The sequence below is a fragment of the Branchiostoma lanceolatum genome, chromosome 10 (assembly GCF_035083965.1).
Source record: "Branchiostoma lanceolatum isolate klBraLanc5 chromosome 10, klBraLanc5.hap2, whole genome shotgun sequence".
Lineage (NCBI taxonomy): Eukaryota > Metazoa > Chordata > Leptocardii > Amphioxiformes > Branchiostomatidae > Branchiostoma > Branchiostoma lanceolatum.
The window spans coordinates 3,931,284-3,949,805 of NC_089731.1; the positions used below are offsets into that span (position 1 = coordinate 3,931,284).

At 41.3% G+C, this 18,522-nt stretch overlaps 2 protein-coding genes across 5 annotated transcripts; both read left to right on the forward strand.

The window, feature by feature from the left end:
- The first annotated feature begins 3,095 nt into the window (after positions 1-3,095).
- On the forward strand, positions 3,096-17,630 carry LOC136443146 (uncharacterized). 4 transcript variants are annotated; one of them, XM_066440236.1, is made up of 5 exons: positions 9,052-9,074; positions 11,769-11,824; positions 13,604-13,735; positions 15,538-15,659; positions 16,748-17,630. In XM_066440236.1, the coding sequence occupies exons 2-5, from the start codon at positions 11,822-11,824 to the stop codon at positions 16,911-16,913; spliced, it is 423 nt and encodes a 140-aa protein (XP_066296333.1). In that variant the 5' UTR covers positions 9,052-9,074; positions 11,769-11,821; the 3' UTR covers positions 16,914-17,630. The 4 variants fall into 4 exon arrangements, with proteins under 4 accessions (XP_066296334.1, XP_066296333.1, XP_066296332.1 ...); XM_066440235.1 differs by lacking the exon at positions 9,052-9,074 and adding an exon at positions 10,757-10,796; XM_066440234.1 differs by lacking the exon at positions 9,052-9,074 and adding an exon at positions 10,786-10,900.
- Positions 3,618-5,578, forward strand: LOC136443754 (uncharacterized). Its single transcript, XM_066441115.1, has 3 exons — positions 3,618-3,635; positions 4,622-4,743; positions 5,410-5,578. Exons 1-3 carry the CDS (start codon positions 3,618-3,620, stop codon positions 5,573-5,575), a joined length of 306 nt encoding a protein of 101 aa, XP_066297212.1. The 3' UTR covers positions 5,576-5,578.
- Positions 17,631-18,522: the final 892 nt, after the last annotated feature.

Genomic DNA, 18,522 nt, shown 5'->3' on the forward strand with positions numbered 1-18,522 from the left:
TTAGTCGACTGCGTCCTGACAAATAAAAGACAAGTACTCTTCATGATCTTGGGACGTAAACGGATTGTTAAACGAATCAGACATCACAAAAAGAAATGTAATTTATGAAGCTGTCGTGGTTAGGCCTGAGCTCTCAATTGAACTCACAACTATACCCGGGAAATCGGCGATATTGCAAGCCCATTGGCACGCTGGGGAAAGTACTCCCCGAGCATAGTGATGGGTCCGGCTGTTTTTCGTGTCTTTGACGTTTTCGACGGGCTTTCTATTTTGTCCCGTTTACTTATAGGGAGTTTTTTTTATTAGATAGTGGGCAAAATTCAAGCATGGTTCACTGCAACTCACGCTTTCATGGCCAAGCACATCGGTTCACTCCTACTCTTCTCGATAAGTGTGTTGGGTTCTTTTCTCTGCAGAGGTTCGAAGCTCGCTCCGCCGGCTTTACGTCACCATCCGTAATAAGGAATGACGAAAGCAATCCTGACAACGTCATGAGCCGAATGTGGAAATAATCTAAGCACATTGTAGTTTGTTGGTTCATTTCTTGTGCAATGACTCAGCCAATGAGTCAGTGGTACAATACCGTTGAAGGATCAGATCTCCGCGGGGGGTCCTTTACACACCGCACATGGTTGTGTCCATATTTGGAACCAGGAAGCCTTCGCCATACCGATATCGGGACCTGAAGGATAGGAAACCCAGTCAAAGATAGTCTTATGACTCGTTTGTAAAGTAAAGAAAGTGACTAATACAAAGTGGGATACCGATGACTTCACTGTCCTCAAGAATATATGAAAAAGCAGAACTCTAAGATTTGATATTTCCGTGATTCGGAATAAGGACTGTCGGAACGACTCTCTTCCCGGACATTGTACGCGCAGAAAGGCAATAACACTGACTTGATCTTATTCATGACAATAGGAAGGGGGGTTGATAGTGGTGAAAATTAAGCATAGTTCGTGGCTCGCGCTTTCATGGCAAAGCACAACGGGTACGTCACCCCTACTCTTCTCGATAAGTGCGCTGGGTTTTTGCAGAGCTTTGAAGCTCCCTCCGACGGCCTTACGTCACCATTCGTAATAAGGAATGACGAAAGCAATATCTTACAACGTCCTGTGCCGAATGGGGAAACTTATCTAAGAACATTAAGGTTTGTTTGCTCATTTCTTGTACTATGACTCAGAGGTACAATACAAGTACATAGATCAGATAACCGCGAAGGGTCCCTCACACATGGCTGTGCCCATATATGGAACCAGGAAGCCTGGCCATGCCCATATCGGGACCCAAAGAAGAAGAAACCGTTATTGTATCTGCATGTATGCTTTCCATTAGCTTTCGGCTTTAGCTTTTAGTTATTATCTTGAGCTCTAGCTTTTGCTTTAGCCATTAGCCTCCTGACAATTCCATATATGGTGAACGTTTCCTTCCGCGCTGCGCGATGGGCCTGCGCAGTGGCCTTGTTTATTTAGGGCGGAGTCCAAAGTGCACTGTACCGTCCCCCATCCATATATGGTCAGCAGCAGGCCCTCCTACGCTGTTTGTTTGTTTGTTTGTTTGTTTGTTTGTTTGTTTAGAGGTACAATACATAGATCCGAAGCGAGGGGTCCCTTACAGATGGCTGTGCCCATATATGGAACCAGGAAGCCTGACAATACCCATATTAGGACCTGAAGAATCAGACACCGAAAAGATAGTCTTATGACTCGGTTGTATAGTAAAGAAAGTGACTAATACAAAATGGAATACCGATGACTTCACTGTCCTCAAGAATATATAAAAAGGCAGAACTCTAAGATTTGATCAGTCGTTCGAAGTCGTCAGTTCCATTATAGCAGCACCTGCCAGTGAAGTATCGTCTAACAAGGTAAGTTATCGTACTGTATATAGCGTATCTGTATACATGACGTTCCTGTCTGCAACTCGAAGTATATAAACTAGTCTTAATTTGTTCGTGTTACATAGTATCTGTTATAAGTCTGTTTAACAATTGCCTTATATATGTCATTGATTTAAGAGCTGCGCATGAACAAGAACAATGGATCTTCTGATCGAATATTCTGCTGTAATTATCGTTAAAGAACATTTGTGCAGAAACTGGGTTGATGTACGGTAAAGATTAGAGAAGGTATTTATCATACCAAATTCCATGTCACAATATCACATCACTAGCACGGGAGGCCAAATCAGAATTGAACCTCGAGCTCTCTGTTCTCCTAATTTTCTTTATTTGTGTCTGGGGGTACTGATTGTTCAGAAACTCACAAGCTAAAAAGCCCCTCTCCACGAAATGCCATTCCTATCCTTCACACGCTCCTTATTACGTCATTTGAACAAAAAACGTGAAAGAATTGGGAAGTATTTATTTGTATTTGTATTTGTATTTATTCTTTGTTCTTGTGCAGCTTATAAAGCAGCAATATCTTACAAACATAACTCCACCAGGGTACATAAATCCCCCACCCTGAAAAGATACGTCCAAACAGATATCCCAACGTCCCCGCCCCCAGTAAAATGCACTCCTGTAAATCTAATGTGTGTGCATACCTGGGGGTGCAGAACTAGAGATCTCTCAAACCCACTGTTTTTCAAAGTAGCGGATTTATGTAACCTGGGGGATTAATGTTGATGGAGGTTAATCACAATATCCACATATCATTATGAAATATGAGACTATTCATTGGGCCCTCAGGCCCTCCTACGGTCACCCCGACCAATCAAACCACGTGAATCGCATTGAAACTCAGATTCGTGTCAGCCATGACCCGACAAATCGCTTTCTAACTTGCGTTAACGACTACATCTGACCAAACAAACTCGCCAGTGAGATAGTGGAAGGTGACAGCTTCCAAAAGACGTTTTCAAATTGACAATTGTGGCACTTTGGTAGTTTGGAAGTAATTGAATCCGCCCGCGATTTAACGTTTAGAAAAAAATAGTTTCTACTACTTTTCTCTTAACGTTAAATCGCGGGCGAAAAAAAAATGAAATCCAGAAATGCAGACAGTTTAACAGTGCACAAATGCGAATTTTGTTTTTTGTATGTAGCCTCGTATAACAAGTTTACAAACAGTTTTTCCATGTTTTTTCTATAGGTCCATATCGCTGATACAAGTCGCTACTCTGAACTACCAAAAATTGGAGAATCATGGTAAGTTTCCCTTTCTTTCAGTTTTAAGTACTGTAGTTTAATTTAAAGAGTTTTAATTTGTACACGTGTGCTTAACTGCGGCTGGAAGCTGATAGTAGTGATACAGTTTTTGTCTCCTGACTGAATTTTACACCTCTTGTCTTGTATATGCTGGGCCCCCTTTGGAAATCAACTGTTACAGTTTGAAGGGGCAACCCGGCTGTCTTACGATGAAATAAATATGCAAACAAACAAACAAACAAACAAACAGACAGACATATTGCAATCTTTCCCCAGGCATCTGGGATCAAAGTTTCAAGTGATGTGGTGACGGCCTTCGAGGATTTGAAAACAAATCACAAGTACAAGTGCGTGACCTTCAGGGTGTCAGATGACGAGACTGAGATCATCGTTGAGACCAAGGTCCAGGTAGGTGTACTACTAGTATGTCACAGTTACGTCATTCGTTATCGTAGTTCTTGGGAACATGACAGCGAAGAGACCGGTCGCTTTATTCATCTTTTTCAAGACGGTCACAGTTACTTGTTACAGAGCTGACACCAAAGTTAGGGCCGCCCATAGAAAAGCATGTTAAAATACACTGAAACAAGGCTTCATAAAAGTACTAACCCAAGTTTTAATCTTAAAGATTATTCTCCACCAGATAGTCACAAGTCAAGGGTCAAGTTTATAAAGATGGAAAGAAAACAGAGAGTTATTCGGCTCAAACTCCGAGAAACGCCGACAGTAGTAGAGAGGCCCTGTCTTTGACCCCAGATTCCTGATGTATCCACACGCATGACCTTACAACTGTCCATACGCTAGAATGGTGAACTGAACAAATTTTAGCCAAAACTGGAAAGCTTAGACCCTACCTGTTCCTTCTAACCCCAAATGTCCCCAGATTGGGCCAGATTTTCTAGGAAGAGAAGGGTTTTTAAGGATTTTAGGTGGTGCTATAATGGTATTCCCATTTTGAGCCCTCTCCTGTGCAACGCAAACTTGGGTGTCAGCGCTACAGCTTCCAAGCCCCAGTGAAAGGGTAGGAGAACAACTTCTTAAGGAGTCCAGGGGGTTATCTAAACAAGGAAACAGGGGCACAGCATGCCCTGAGATCCTCTGACAAGCATGAAATTTTGATTGACCAGGGATGCTACTGAATCACATGTGGCCACAGTCTTCAACAGAGACCTGTCTAACAGTAATTTTGCCCCTGGGAAAGTTTTTAGAGTTAGAACGCTCTATTTTAAACCTCAGCGATGATTTCCAGTGAGTCACAACAACGTCTTATTTTTCCATCATGGACGTTGCCATTCATTGTGATATTGTTGTTTGAACTAATCATGTATAGAAATGACTTTCAGAATCCTAGGCCTTTTTTCAGGCCCTTATTATGCTTTGGGCCCCTTTATCTTAAATTTCTCTAACACTCCCCACCATCCCGCCATATGTAACTTTGGCTGATAAACTGTTGTCTGTTCTTTATCACAGGATATAACCTGGGATGTGTTCCAAGGCAGTCTTCCCGGTGACGCTCCATGCTGGGCTGTTTACGACTTTGACTACAAGAACAAGGAGGGTCATGATCGCAGCAAGGTCATCATGGTCAAGTGGTCAGTACTTTTTACCCCTCGTCAAGAAGGTTATATTATTTAAAATGCTAAACTTTCTCCCAACACTAAGGTATTCACGGATCAAATCTTCAACGACCACTGTCGCCTTCTTCAGGATCAATAATGACCAATTCACTTCCGACCATAAACTCGCGTGAGTAACAGACCTTTTTTGACACGTGCCTTTGTGCATACATGACGTCAGGAATTGGTCACATATTTCCGGCGAGTTGACGTTTGAAAGTGATTGGTTATTATTGACCTGAAGAAGGCCACAGTGGCCGTTGAAGATTTGATCAGTGAATAACTTAGTGTTGGAAGAAAGTTTATCAGTGTACTATGATTACTACCAACATAGATGAACGTCCATATGATAAGGTTATGTTTTCATGTGTGTATGTGTGGTTGTGAACAGCATAACTGGAGATGTCGTGGATGGATCTTCATGATTTTTGGTGTATTGTTACTAATAGGTTCTTGGCCCCCTATCAGCTTTCCATGCTACTGCAGTGGAACTTTTGGTAAAAGCTTTTGCTTTGTTTTACAAAATTTGGCCCTCAAGAGGCAGAAAATTGTGTTTCTAAATATTCAGGGTAGGTGCGCCACTTTAAACTTGTTTTAAGACATATCAGACAATAGAATTTATTTTTCATTCTTTTTTTCCAGGTGTCCTGACGGTGGCGTGAAAGTCAAGGCAAAGATGGTACATTCCTCCAGCAGCGACGCCCTCATTAAGAAGTGCAAGGGCATCACCAAACCAATTCAAGCCAGCGACCGCGGCGACCTCAACTTCGAGGAAGTGAGGGAGCACATCCTACAGACAAGCCAGTAGTGCCCGGATACCCATAATGCTTTGCCACAGGTGACCCGTTGGTTAACAGTACTGTAGTATCGGTTTAGATCAACAGATTTGGGTAAATTCTTCAAATCTTATTCTACAGAACTAGGTTTGAAGGATTTTACCCAAGTCTGTCGATTTAAACGCAGTGGTTTTATGGCACTGTCGCAAAGGATTGTGGGAAGTGCAAAAAGGAGAATACATGCCTAGAAACGTTCAATTTACTTATGTCATGTCCTGACGCAATATCCTTGTACATAGGCTAATACGTATCTACCTCTTTTCTAAAAAGAAATCGATTGATCTCTGATGCAAACAATTGATGTTTCCTGTGTATCATGTAACATACTTCCACATTATGTATGCTGTATTACTCTTATTGTATACCGTAGTGTTTAGACTTAAGTTTTGTAAAATTCAATAACATTGTTAATAAGCAAAGACATATATGTCTTGATATTTTGTACTACCTGCGAACTTGCCATACATTGTACCTTTTACACTTGTTGAGCAATAAACTTTACTTACTTACTTACATTCCTCTTCTGGGCATAATTGCGTATCTCTTGTTATACTAAAACCAAGCACTACATTATATTTTCTTTATTACAAATGAAATAGTTTTAATTGTATATCGTGGAATGACGAAATCTTTATATGCAATTTTCGTTGAAACACGTAGCTATCATTCATACAACAGTGTTTGTACCCTCTGATAATGTAATGTCAAGTTTTAGAGGGTATTTTTCCATTGTAATAGTCACAGTACAAATCCCATGTTATCTATAGTAGTTGTGAGATGAAGGTGTGTTTTCTTCTATTCAAAGATAATAATGTTACAGTGGTTAGCGAGATTATGACTCTTGGACAATATGATTGGTAGATTTTTTTGTATTCAAGTGTTCGCTGTAGTAACAGGGCAATTCCGTGCACACGATATGCGCCTAGTGAAGCTGTACAACTTGGAAGAGGAAATAAACCTATCTGCTAGTAGTGCTAACACATCTCGTTGGTCAATTTTGTCATGTTATGAAATTATATACATGTACACTGTAATTCTTGATTTATCAAAGGCACCCAGAGCATTTTATGAGGCTTGAAACTCGAATTTAAAAAAATCCTATTTCTAGTCATTCCTACGCATAGCAGGTTTGACCACTATACCATTACATATCGACATTCAAGGAGCAAAGATGCAATGTCGTCGTTTGGTGAGAACTGATAGAAAATCCAAATGCTAATAGACTGATCCTGACTGTCCATCACAATTAATGGTTCGACCAATGAGAGAGTGACTGCATGTCCGTCAAATATTTGCATTTATACGTTTTCACAGAGTAATACATGTAGGTGGGGCTATGGGATCGGTCTATTACACTATTCGCGTGAAACTAGAGTGATCACCGTATAACTTTTTTTGGTGCCACTTTTGAGTACTTTAATGCGAAAATGTCACGCAAATGTGGTAAACAGTGGTACTTAATGTCAATTTCATTAAGACTACAGCAGCTAGAATATTTCCAGTTTTCAAGCCTCAAAAATGCTCTGGGTGCCTTTAACACTTAATGTACAGTAACTTAGTTTCAGCTACGTTAACAGTCACAGTCAACAGTGGGGAAAATTCAAGCATGGTTCACTACAACTCGCGCTTTCAAGCACATCGGTTCACTCCTACTCTTCTCGATAAGTGTGTTGGGTTCTTTTCTCTGCAGAGGTTCGAAGCTCGCTCCGCCGGCTTTACGTCACCATCCGTAATAAGGAATGACGAAAGCAATCCTGACAATGCAACGACATGCGCCGAATGGAGAAATAATCTAAGCACATGGTAGTTTGTTGGTTAATTTCTTGTGCTATGACTCAGCCAATGAGTCAGTGGTACAATACCGTTGAAGGATCAGATCTCCGCGGGGGGTCCCTTACGCACTGCACATGGTTGTGTCCATATTTGGAATCAGGAAGCCTTCACCATACCGATATCGGGGCCTGAAGAATCAGAAACCCCAAAGATAATCTTAAGACTCGGTTGTATAGTAAAGAAAGTGACTAATACAAAGTGGGATACCGATGACTTCACTGTCCTCAAGAATATATGAAAAAGCAGAACTCTAAGATTTTATAAGTCGTTCGACGTGAAATCGAGCTCATTCGCAGTCTAGGGAAAAAGATGGAGAACTCTGGATAGCGTTTGGGGCAAGAGAGGCATTGTCATGACAACAGAGACCGGACACAGTACGCATGCGCTCCATATGCGTGCGTTGTCATGACAATATGTCGCATTGTCCCTGCGTTAGGCCTAAGTAAAAAAAAAATGATGTTCTGTTTCCGGTTACGGTCCTTAATAAATTAGGGTCGGTAGGTTGGAATGTTCTTCTTCAAAGAAGTACAATGTTTCCTACCCATTCCTACATCAATTGTAATCTGATCAGAGAGTACTAGTGAAGAATAGAATGTCTGTAAGAAAATTTGCATTACTAATTGTATTCTATTGTGAAATTTCATCACTCAGATGTCAGATCGAAAACGAAATTATATCCCTTCTTCGACAGAGGTCGACCCAAAGGACGAGAAGACTAGAGTCTGAAGGTTTTTGCAAGGGTCGGTCGGCTAACAGGAAACATAACATTTTCCCTAGGCCTCACCCGCATATTTCCGTGATCCGGAAGGACTGTCCTGACGAAAGTTTCTTCCCGGAGATAGTACACGTAGTGAGGCAACGCTGACTTGATCTTATGGATGGCATCCACGCGGCTAGCAATTTCGTTCATGCTTGTGTAAATAACTGGCGAAAGATTTTCGACGAGAAGGCAGAAATGGGGAGGTGGAGTTTAATAGTGGGAAAATTAAACATGGTTCGCTATAGTCTGTATAACGCAAACTCCCACTGTCCGGGGGTTTTATATATGGGGCTGACCGGTTACGGGCGGCCACTATAAGATCGATTGGATCAGGCCAGCTAGGTTCGCTACGGCTCACTTTCTAGCCGAGTACACCGGGTCACCCCTACCCTTCTCGAGAAGTGTGTTGGGTCTTTTTCTCTGCAGAGGTTCGAAGCTCGCTCAACCGGCTTTACGTCACCATCCGTAATAAGGAATGACGAAAGCGATTTCTAACGTCATGTGCCGAATGGGGAAACATTCTAAGAATATCAAGGTTTGTTTGTTTATTTCTTGTACTATGACCAAGAGGTACAATACATAGATCAGAAGCGAGGGGTCCCTTTCAGATGGCTGTGCCCATATATAGAACGGGAAGACTGACCATGCCCATATTGGGACCCAAGGAAAAAGAAACCCCAACAGACCATGTCTTATGACTAGGGTGTATAGCAAAGAAAGTGACTAATACAAAGTTTGATATCGATGACTTCACTGTCCTCAAGGATATATAAAAAAGCAGAACTCTACGTTTTGATCAGTCGTTCGAAATCGTCAGTTCCATTTGCTGGTGTTTTTTATAGAAGCACTCTGCCAGTGAAGCATCGTCTTAATACAAAGTAAGTCATCGTACTGTATATACGTAACATAACGTATCTGTATACGTGAATTTTTTTCTGTAACTAGAAGTCTTATTTTGTTTGTTATATAGTATCTGTTATAATTCTGTTTAACTCATTGCCTTAGATATGTCATTGACAATCATTCTTTTATAAGCTGCACAAGAATAATGAAAGGATCTCGTGATATTCTGCTTTAATTATCGTTAAAGAACATAAGTGCAGATACAGATTTCTAACTCAACTTCCCCCAGTATAATGCACTCCTATAAATCTAAAGTGTGCATACCTGGGGGTGAGGCACTAGAGATCTCTCAAACCCACTGTTTTTCAAAGTAGCGGATCTATGTGACCTGGCGGATTAATGTCAATGGAGGTTAATCACAACATCCACTTGACACTATAGATATGGGCCTATTCATTAGCCAATGCCTCCAGTTCCAAAGGATAAGACCCGCCCAGTAATATACCTATACATCAGATAGAGATATATAGAATAGACATTTTAGAACCTTTTCAGTATCTTGTATCTGCATGTATGCTATTTGCTTTCGGCCATGCATTTGCAATGAAGATTGATTAATTATGCTAAATTTGTGCCCGCGAACGCATGATGTCATCTCCCCTGGTCCAGGTATGCACCTGACTTCACCTGCCTCCACACGAGTCCATATATGGTGAACGTTTCCTTCCGCGCTGCGCAGTAGGCCTGCGCAGTGGGCTTGTTTATTTAGGGCGGAGTCCAAAGTGCACTGAACTATCCCCCATCCATATATGGTCATGGTTCGGGACCCCTGCACAGTTCGAGTGATAGTCTCCACAGTAGGCCCTCCTACGGCGTTTCTTTGTTTGTTATCAGAATGATATTTTCCCTATGATTACGTGTAAGAAGTATTTTCTGGTGGCTACTTTTGTCAAGATCGCCATGTGTTTAATTTCATTTTCATTTTTATTTTATTCATACAGGGAAAATTTTACTTTGATTACAAGCACTGTTTCAGGTATCCCTGATATCAAAATCTAAAAACACAACTAGCACTTATTGCATTATAATCAACATAGTAACCAACAATTTCGGCACGTAACATGCATATATCAAATGCCACTGATGTGATTCTTAAAATGTGTTCCGATACGGCAGCATCACATTACGTGATCAGCAGTTAATTAAACGGCAGTAATTAGTATTATTCAGCTAAAAATCCCTCTGCAGTATAAAAGCCCTTATCGAGTATTCTGATCCACTTAATAAAAGAAAGATAGCTGACGTGGACCAAGGCATGGAGGAAGACTACGTAATACCATTGTTTGCATTCCTGTAGGACCGCTGTAGACTTGCTAAATATTGAGTCTCCGGGGATAGAATCCACAAATCGCCAGGCAGGAAGTTGGCATCCACAGTCTGCCTTTTCTTTTTCATTAACTAATCTACTCAGCATTTTCACAGCACATTAAAAGTTACAGGTCCGAACACAAACTGTAGACGTGGCTGGAGAGTAGAAATTTGCCAAAATAGACAGATAACGTGTCAGTCGGCCGACTTATACAGTTTTTCACTGGCTTTATCGCCCGACCAACTCCTCTTGTATATCACTCGTCTATTTGGCCGAGTTCTACTCCCATCAACCCCGCCTGGGGCCTGGTAGAGGCTAACTAGACTGTACTGCTTGGCGAGAGGTCATACTCGGAAACGGAAGTGACGTCACCCAGGTGCGCATACTGGTAAGACTAGTTCTTGGCGGGCACCGTCGGCACAGTCCCCCCTCCCTTTTACCGTCTTCATCCACCCAGTTACAGGCTCCGTCCTCGTCCCTGGTTATCCAGAGGTAGGGCTAGACCTTCAGAGGCTACTATGGCTTCGTTTTTGTGTGGTTGGGGGCCATTTTGTTAGGTTTTTGAAACTATTCTTTGTTGAGGCGTTGGCACGCGCATGGCGGAAACCGTCTACATAATTTGACACCAGAGACTGAACAGTTTGTACCAAACCCAAGGGGCCGTTTACACGTCGAATGTTTCAAAATTCGGCTTTAGACTCCCGGTTCTGTGTTTAGAAGGTTGTGGTAACGTGGCGCAAGCTGTAAACGTGACCCTATTTAGTGATCAAATTCTGTGTACCCAGAGGGCCAGGTTGGTGGTTGGAACCCGCCTTGTGAGCGATTTGCATTTTCAAGGGCATTTTGAAAGTGGACGTAAAGCTTGTGGGGCGGCCACAGTACACTCCTAGCTATCGAAAAAGCATGATTTCTTTGTCTTCAGTCTGAGGGCGACCATTTTCCTTTAGTTTACTCAGTATGTGTGACGTGACCGCCCTGTTTGTCTGGTGTCGGGGGGAACATGTAGCCCTAGCCTCGGAGGCCCTCTTTCCATATATGGATCGCAACTTCCAAATATGGCGTCTGCCCGGTGTCGGAGGCAGCCCGGCATGGGAGCCCCTCTCCCATATAAGGATTGCGGCTGCGGAACTTCCAAATATGGCATGGAGGATGTCTGCTTGAACCAGATAGTGGTGGGCCAGGGTATAATAATGTCGGGAATAATGTGTGCCAAAATAATGTTTAATCAAAAAGCATAATCAAAAACTCACCTGAAATCCAGAAATGCAGACAGATTAACAGTTCACACTGCATTTTTGTTTGCATGTAGCTTCGTATAACAAGATTACAAACAGTTTTTGTTTCCATGTTTTTTCTGTAGGTCCATATCGTTGATACAAGTCACTACTCTGAACTACCAAAAATTGGAGAATCATGGTAAGTTTCTCTTTTTTCATTTTTTAGTGCTGTAGTTTGAAGAGTTTTAATTTCTACATGTGTGCTTGACTGGCTTGTTGGAAGCTGATAGTACTAGTGATACAGTATTTCGATAGCCTCCTTCAGCTAATATTGACCCTGGTAAAATTCTAATTGGTGAATCAGCCCTACAGCTTTGGCTATGGCTGAACAGTTCTGTAAATGCATTTAAGTTCTCATGGTTTTTATTTTGTGCTGAGGCAAAAATGGAGTGTTTGTGGTGGTTTTAAGTTTGCGGCAGCGCTATAGTCACATACTGCTACAGTATTGGACAAAAATGTTCGCGGTGGTTTTTAAGTTCGTGTTGAAACGTTGCCGGGAAAACCCGCGAACATAAAACCACGTCAAACATTTCTGCTTTTACAGTATTACCAGTAGCTGTATGATATCATATATAGCCCTCATTCCAGATCCCAAAAAAACTATATCATCAGTATATGATAGGGGGCATTGAGAAATGAAATGAATTGTGAATTCTTTGCGGAAAAAAAAGAGAAAAATGTTAGTGTTACATTTATACAGTACTGTATGGAAAGTACCTCAGGCCTTCAGCTTCTGATTCAACTTCTCTGTTCTCGGACTTGGAGTCTTCTCTTCTGAGTCTTTTTTTTAAATAAAAAAACACATTTATAAACAGTATTGTACCATCCAAATTGTATGTGTCAACCCCAATTCAATGCTCATTTTTTTGTGCTGACAGTTTAAGAAAGTCCTTGTCTCTCAAAAGTTGGTCAAGTTACTTTATCCATTCATGCACAACAGGTTCAATTTTTATCATTTGAAAAGTTGTTGAGTATGTGAGGGTTGGGGTTTGGTGAGATTATGGAATGGGAAAAAGCCTCATGTTGTTGCATTTTATTTATTTATTGGTTCGGCTGTTCAGCACATACAGCGAGGGCTGCCAAACTACATGTAGCCTGTGGCTATTACAAAGGGCTAGCCCTGCTGACAAAGACAAGACATTGGAATTTTGACATGGAAAGCATGATAAGCTATAACAATATTAAAAGTACATTTTATTGTTCATAAACAGTACTGTGTATAAATGATATACATTTTGTAGAATAACGTCTATACAAAAATTACAACATATGTCAAGAGGTCGGGGTCAGTGCGTATTAGTATACATGTATGGGTCGCCTAAACAGTCCCAGAGTTTGCTATATTTTACAAAACAAACCAAACAAAAACTTATAAAATTATACTACATGTAGTACCCTTTCCATGTATTTCTGACGAAGTCAAGTGATTTTCAAATGTTCAGGTTTCAAGCGCAAAAGAGATTTTTTTTAATGAATCAACCTATTCCCAAGGGACCGAGTAATCATGAGTGTTTTTTTAACCCAAAACTTCAGGTTATAGATGGGAATTCATAACATGAGGTAGCATTTTCCTACCTAAGAATTTTGTCCTACAAAGTATCTGACATAATTTAGGAATTTTATTTTTTCATGCACAGAATACTTGTTCCCTTTTACTTTACACAGCTTACACTAAGTTACTGTACAAATGATGTTGTGAGTTCATGAAACCAGACACAGCTTGTAATTTCTGTACAAAAGACGGTTTACCAGTCATGCAACAAAAACCAATTTTGTCTCCTGACTGAATGTTTCTTCACTTTCTTGTCTTGTATATGCTGGGGCACCTTGGATATCAACTTTTACAGGTTGAAGGGGCAACCCAGCTGTCTTACCATGAAATAAACATACAAACAGACATATTGTAATCTTTCCCCAGGCATCTGGAATCAAAGTTTCAAGTGATGTGGTGACGGCCTTCGAGGATTTGAAAACACATCACAAGTACAAGTGTGTGACCTTCAGGGTGTCAGATGACGAGACTCAGATCATCGTTGAGACCAAGGTCCAGGTAGGTGTACTAGGTGACTGACACCAAAGTTAGGGCTGCCCATAGAAAAGCATGTCGCAAGGGTCAAGTTTATAAAGATGGAAAAAAAAAACAATGTTATTCGGCTCAAACTCCGAGAAATGCCTACAGTAGTAGAGAAACCCCGCCTTTGAGTTTGACCCCAGATTTCTGATGTCCGCATGAGCCAACATCTCACATCTGTCCTCACACCAACTAAAATGCTGAACTGAACAAATTTTAACCCAAATGGGAAAGCTTAGACCTACCTATTCCTTCTAACTCCATATGTCTCCAGATTGGGCCAAATTTTCCAGGAAAAGAAGGATTTTTAAAGGATTTTAGGTGGTGCTATAATCGTATTCCCATTTTGAGACTCTACTGCGCAACGCAAACTTGGGGGTCAGCCCTACAGTTTCCAAGCCCCAGTGAAAGGGTAGGAGAACATCTTTTGAAGTGGCATCAAAGTCCAGGGGGTTATCTAAACAAGAGAACAGGGGCACAGCATGCCCTGAGATCCTCTGACTAAAGGGGTGGATACCGGTTCATCATCATCATCCCAGGGTATCATCACTCCTTTGGAGGAACCCCTCCCTTGTCAGACTCCAAGTTTTCCTCTGTCGAGCGGTTCTTGGCCATGTAGGGCCCAGGTGTTAAGTTAGATTGTCACTTCATCTTATTTTGGGGAGCCCTCTTGGTCTCTTCCAGTCTCTCGGTGTCCATTCTGTTGTTCTTAGCGTCCACCTGTTGTCCTGTAGCCTTGTTATACATGCGATGTTTTGCTGTATTGACAGCAGTGACGATGTCTGTAACTCCAGTCTGGAGTCGGATCCGAGAGTTTCTTCTTCTGTCACGGAGTGTTATGCCCAGCATGATCCTTTCCATCTTCCGCTGTGCAACCCTTAGCATTTCCATTTGAGTGGTGGTCAGTGCCCATGTCTCGCTGTCTCGATACCGGTTCGCTGGACCTGATTCGGACCTGTATAACATCCAAGAACCAAGTCCAAAAAACCTGAAAGCCAAAACCTGAGTCCAAAAAAACCTGAACAAAGTACAAATATATTTTTCTATTTTGTTTGATAAAAAGTGTTTTGAGTGTCCCCTCTGACAAAAATGACATTTAGAATAAGTGCAACATTCAAATATCAAACACTGGTTTATCTTGCAAGTTTTCTCACCAAGAAACTTTCATAGTTGTGTGTGTCAGTATTAATTCTCGATCCTTGATATTGGTCTAATAAAACAAAACATCAACTGGACAGGATCAGGTCCAGGTTCAGGTCCGGACCTGAACCTAAATCTCTGGACCCAAATTTGGACTTGGACACAACTATCTGACAAGCATAAAATTCTGATTGACCAGGGATGCTACGGGATCATATGTGGCCACAGTCTTCAACTGGGGATCCGTCTGACAGTAATTTTGCCCCTGAGAAAGTTTTAGAGTTAGAATGCTCCATTTGAAAGGGGCCCAAAGCAATTTTGAGCATCTTAAAACCTCGCAAGAACGTGCCGTAAAATGATCCCCATAGTTCGCGAGCCTACGAAAACTCAGCAACGATTTTTCAGTGAGCTCTCACATCACATGTACAACGACGTCATATTTTTTCATAATGGACGTCACTATACATTGTGATACATGTAGTGTTGTTTGAACTAGTCATGCATAGAAATAACTTAAGAAATTGACTTTCAAAATCCTATTTTAAGGCCCTAATATTTCTTTGGGCCCCTTTAACTTAAATTTCTCTAAAACTCCCCACCATGTCACTTCGGCTGCTAAACTTCTCTGTTATTTATCACAGGATATGACCTGGGATGAGTTCCAAGCCAGTCTTCCAGGTGATCAACCACGCTGGGCTGTTTACGACTTTGACTACAAGAACAAGGAGGGTCATGATCGCAGCAAGGTCATCATGGTCAAGTGGTCAGTACTTTTTTCCCTCGTCAAGAAGGTTATGTTATTTAAAATGCTAAACTTTCTTCCAACACTAAGGTATACACGGATTCAAGTCCCAGGACAGAAATTTGCCTCTTGGGACTGAAAAAATTTAACCCCTTCCGTCCCAAAAAGAGAGATGAAACTGATGAAAATGTATGTTTTTAAGCTTAAAATGACAGATTCAAAAAAAAAAATTTAAAAAAAAAAACGGCTCCCAAACGAGTGGGACGGAAAAATTCAAAGATTCGAAGCTGGAGACAGCCCTGATAATGACTGATTCACATCCGAACATAAACTTGCATGAGTAACAGACCTTATTGACACGTGCCTTTATGGATACATGACGTCAGCAATTGGTCACATATTTCCGCCGAGTTGTCTGGAAGTCATTGTTCATTATTGATCTGAAGAAGGCGACAGTGAGTGGTCGTTGAAGATTTGATGCGTGTATACCTTAGTGTCCGCAAAAAGTTTAGCATTGTTCTATTCAGGGCTCAAAATAGTGGGTGCATTTGCACCTTTGTGCACCCAAAATTGGACCTGTCCACCTAATTTTTTGACTGGGTGCACCAGTGCACCTACTAGTATTTCCAAAAATGAATTTCGAGCCCTGTATGATTACCACCAACAAAGATGAGCTTCTGTGACAAGGTTATGTTTTCATGTGTGTGTGTGTGTGTTTGTGAACAGCCTAACTGGAGATGTTGTGGATGGATGTTCATGATTTTTGGTGTATTGTTAGGTCTTGGCAAGACAAAGAATTGATAAGGTTATTGGCCCCCTATCTGCTTTCCATGGTACTGCAGTGGAACTTCCGGTAAAAAATTTGGCCCTCAAAAGGCAGAAAATTGTCAGTCACACTGAAACCCCATTGATCCAGATTGAAACCTCCTACAGGAGGTAGTTTCAATGTGGCTCGGTGGCTCGGATAACTAAACTGGACCCCTGGTGTGAATGTGGGGGGGGGGGGGGGGGGGGCTCTCAGTACCAAGAAGGTCCCTACAATCTCAGGACAGGTGAGCCGCTTTAAATTTTCAGACAATAGAATTTATTTTCCATTCCTTTGTTTCCAGGTGTCCTGACGGTGGCGTGAAAGTCAAGGCAAAGATGATACATTCCTCAAGCAGCGACGCCCTCATCAAGAAGTGCAAGGGCATCACCAAGCCAATTCAAGCCAGCGACCGCGGCGACCTCAACTTTGACGAAGTGAGGGACCACATCCTCCTGACAAGCCAGTAGTGCCCAGATCAAAACACCACTTCTCCCTTCTTCGCTATACCCATAATGCTTTGCCACAGGTGACCCGTTGGTTTACAGTACTGTAGTGTCGTCAAACCATTGGGTTTAGATCAACAGATTTGGGTAAATTCTTCAAATCTTATTTTATGGAACAAGGTTTGAAGGATTTAACCCAAGTCTGTTGATTTAAACGCAGTGGTTTTATGGCGCTGCCGCAAAGGATTGTGGGAAGTGCAAAAGGTGAATAATACATTCCTCTTCTGGGCCTAATTGCGTATCTCTTGTCATACTAAAACCAAGCACTACATTATATTTTCTTTATTACAAATGAAATAGTTTTAATTGTATATCGTGGAATGGCGAAATCGTTATATGCAATTTTCGTTGAAACACGTAGCTATCATTCATACAACAGAGTTTGTACCCTCTGATCATGTAATGTCAAGTTTTAGAGGGTATTTTTCCATTGTAATAGTCACAGTACCAATTCCATGTTATCTATAGTAGCTGTGATATGAAGGTGTGTTTTCTTCTATTCAAAGATGATAATTTTACAGTGGTTAGCGAGATTATGACTCTTGGACAATATGATTAGTAGATTTTTTTGTATTCAAGTGTTCGCTATAGTTACAGGGCAATTCTGTGCACACGATATGCGCCTAGTGAAGCTGTACAACTTGGAAGAGGAAATAAACCTATCTGCTAGTAGTGCTACTACATCTCGCTCAATTTTGTCACTGTGGTGTGTTATAAAATTATATACTGTAATTCTTGATTTATTCAAGGCACCCAGAGCATTTTTCGAGGCTTGAAACTTGAATTTTAAAACTCCTATTTCTAGTCATTCCTACACATAGTAAGTTTCAATAACACTATACCTTTACATATCAACATTCGAGGAGCAAAGATGCAATGTCGTTGTTTGAGAACTGATAGAAAATCCAAACGCTAATAGACTGATCCAGACTGTCTGTCACAATGTATGGTTCGACCAATGAGAGAGTGACTGCATGTCTAGCAAATATTTTATTTTGCCTTTCTAATTTTTCACGGAGAACTACATGTAGGTGGCGCTGTGGGATCGGTCTTACACTAGGCGCGTAAAACTAGAGAGATCACCGTGTAACTTATTTTTGTGCCGCTTTTGAGCACTTTTAATATGAAAATGTCACGCAAATGTGGTAAACATTGGTACTGAATGTCAAGACTTCAGCAGCTAGCATATGTCCAGTTTTCAAGCCTCAAAAATGCTCTGGGTACCTTTAACACTTAATAACAGTAACTTAGTTTTAGCTACTTTAACAGTCACAGATCATTGGGTCTTTGACGAAACTGGAATTTCAGCTGCAGTACCATGGAGAGACGCTATGGGGCCCATTATCGAACTTGTCCCTCGTCTGGATGACATTTAATTCATCTGCGTACAAACATCGCAGAGAGCGAGCGAATCCATACGTTGTGGTGTTTAGGGGTGGATACCGGTTCGCTGGACCTGACTCGGACCTTTATAACATCCAAGAACTGAGTCCAAAAAACCTGAAAGCCAAAAACCTGAGTCCAAAAAAACCTGAACAAAGTACAAATATATTTTTTATTTTGTTTGATGAAA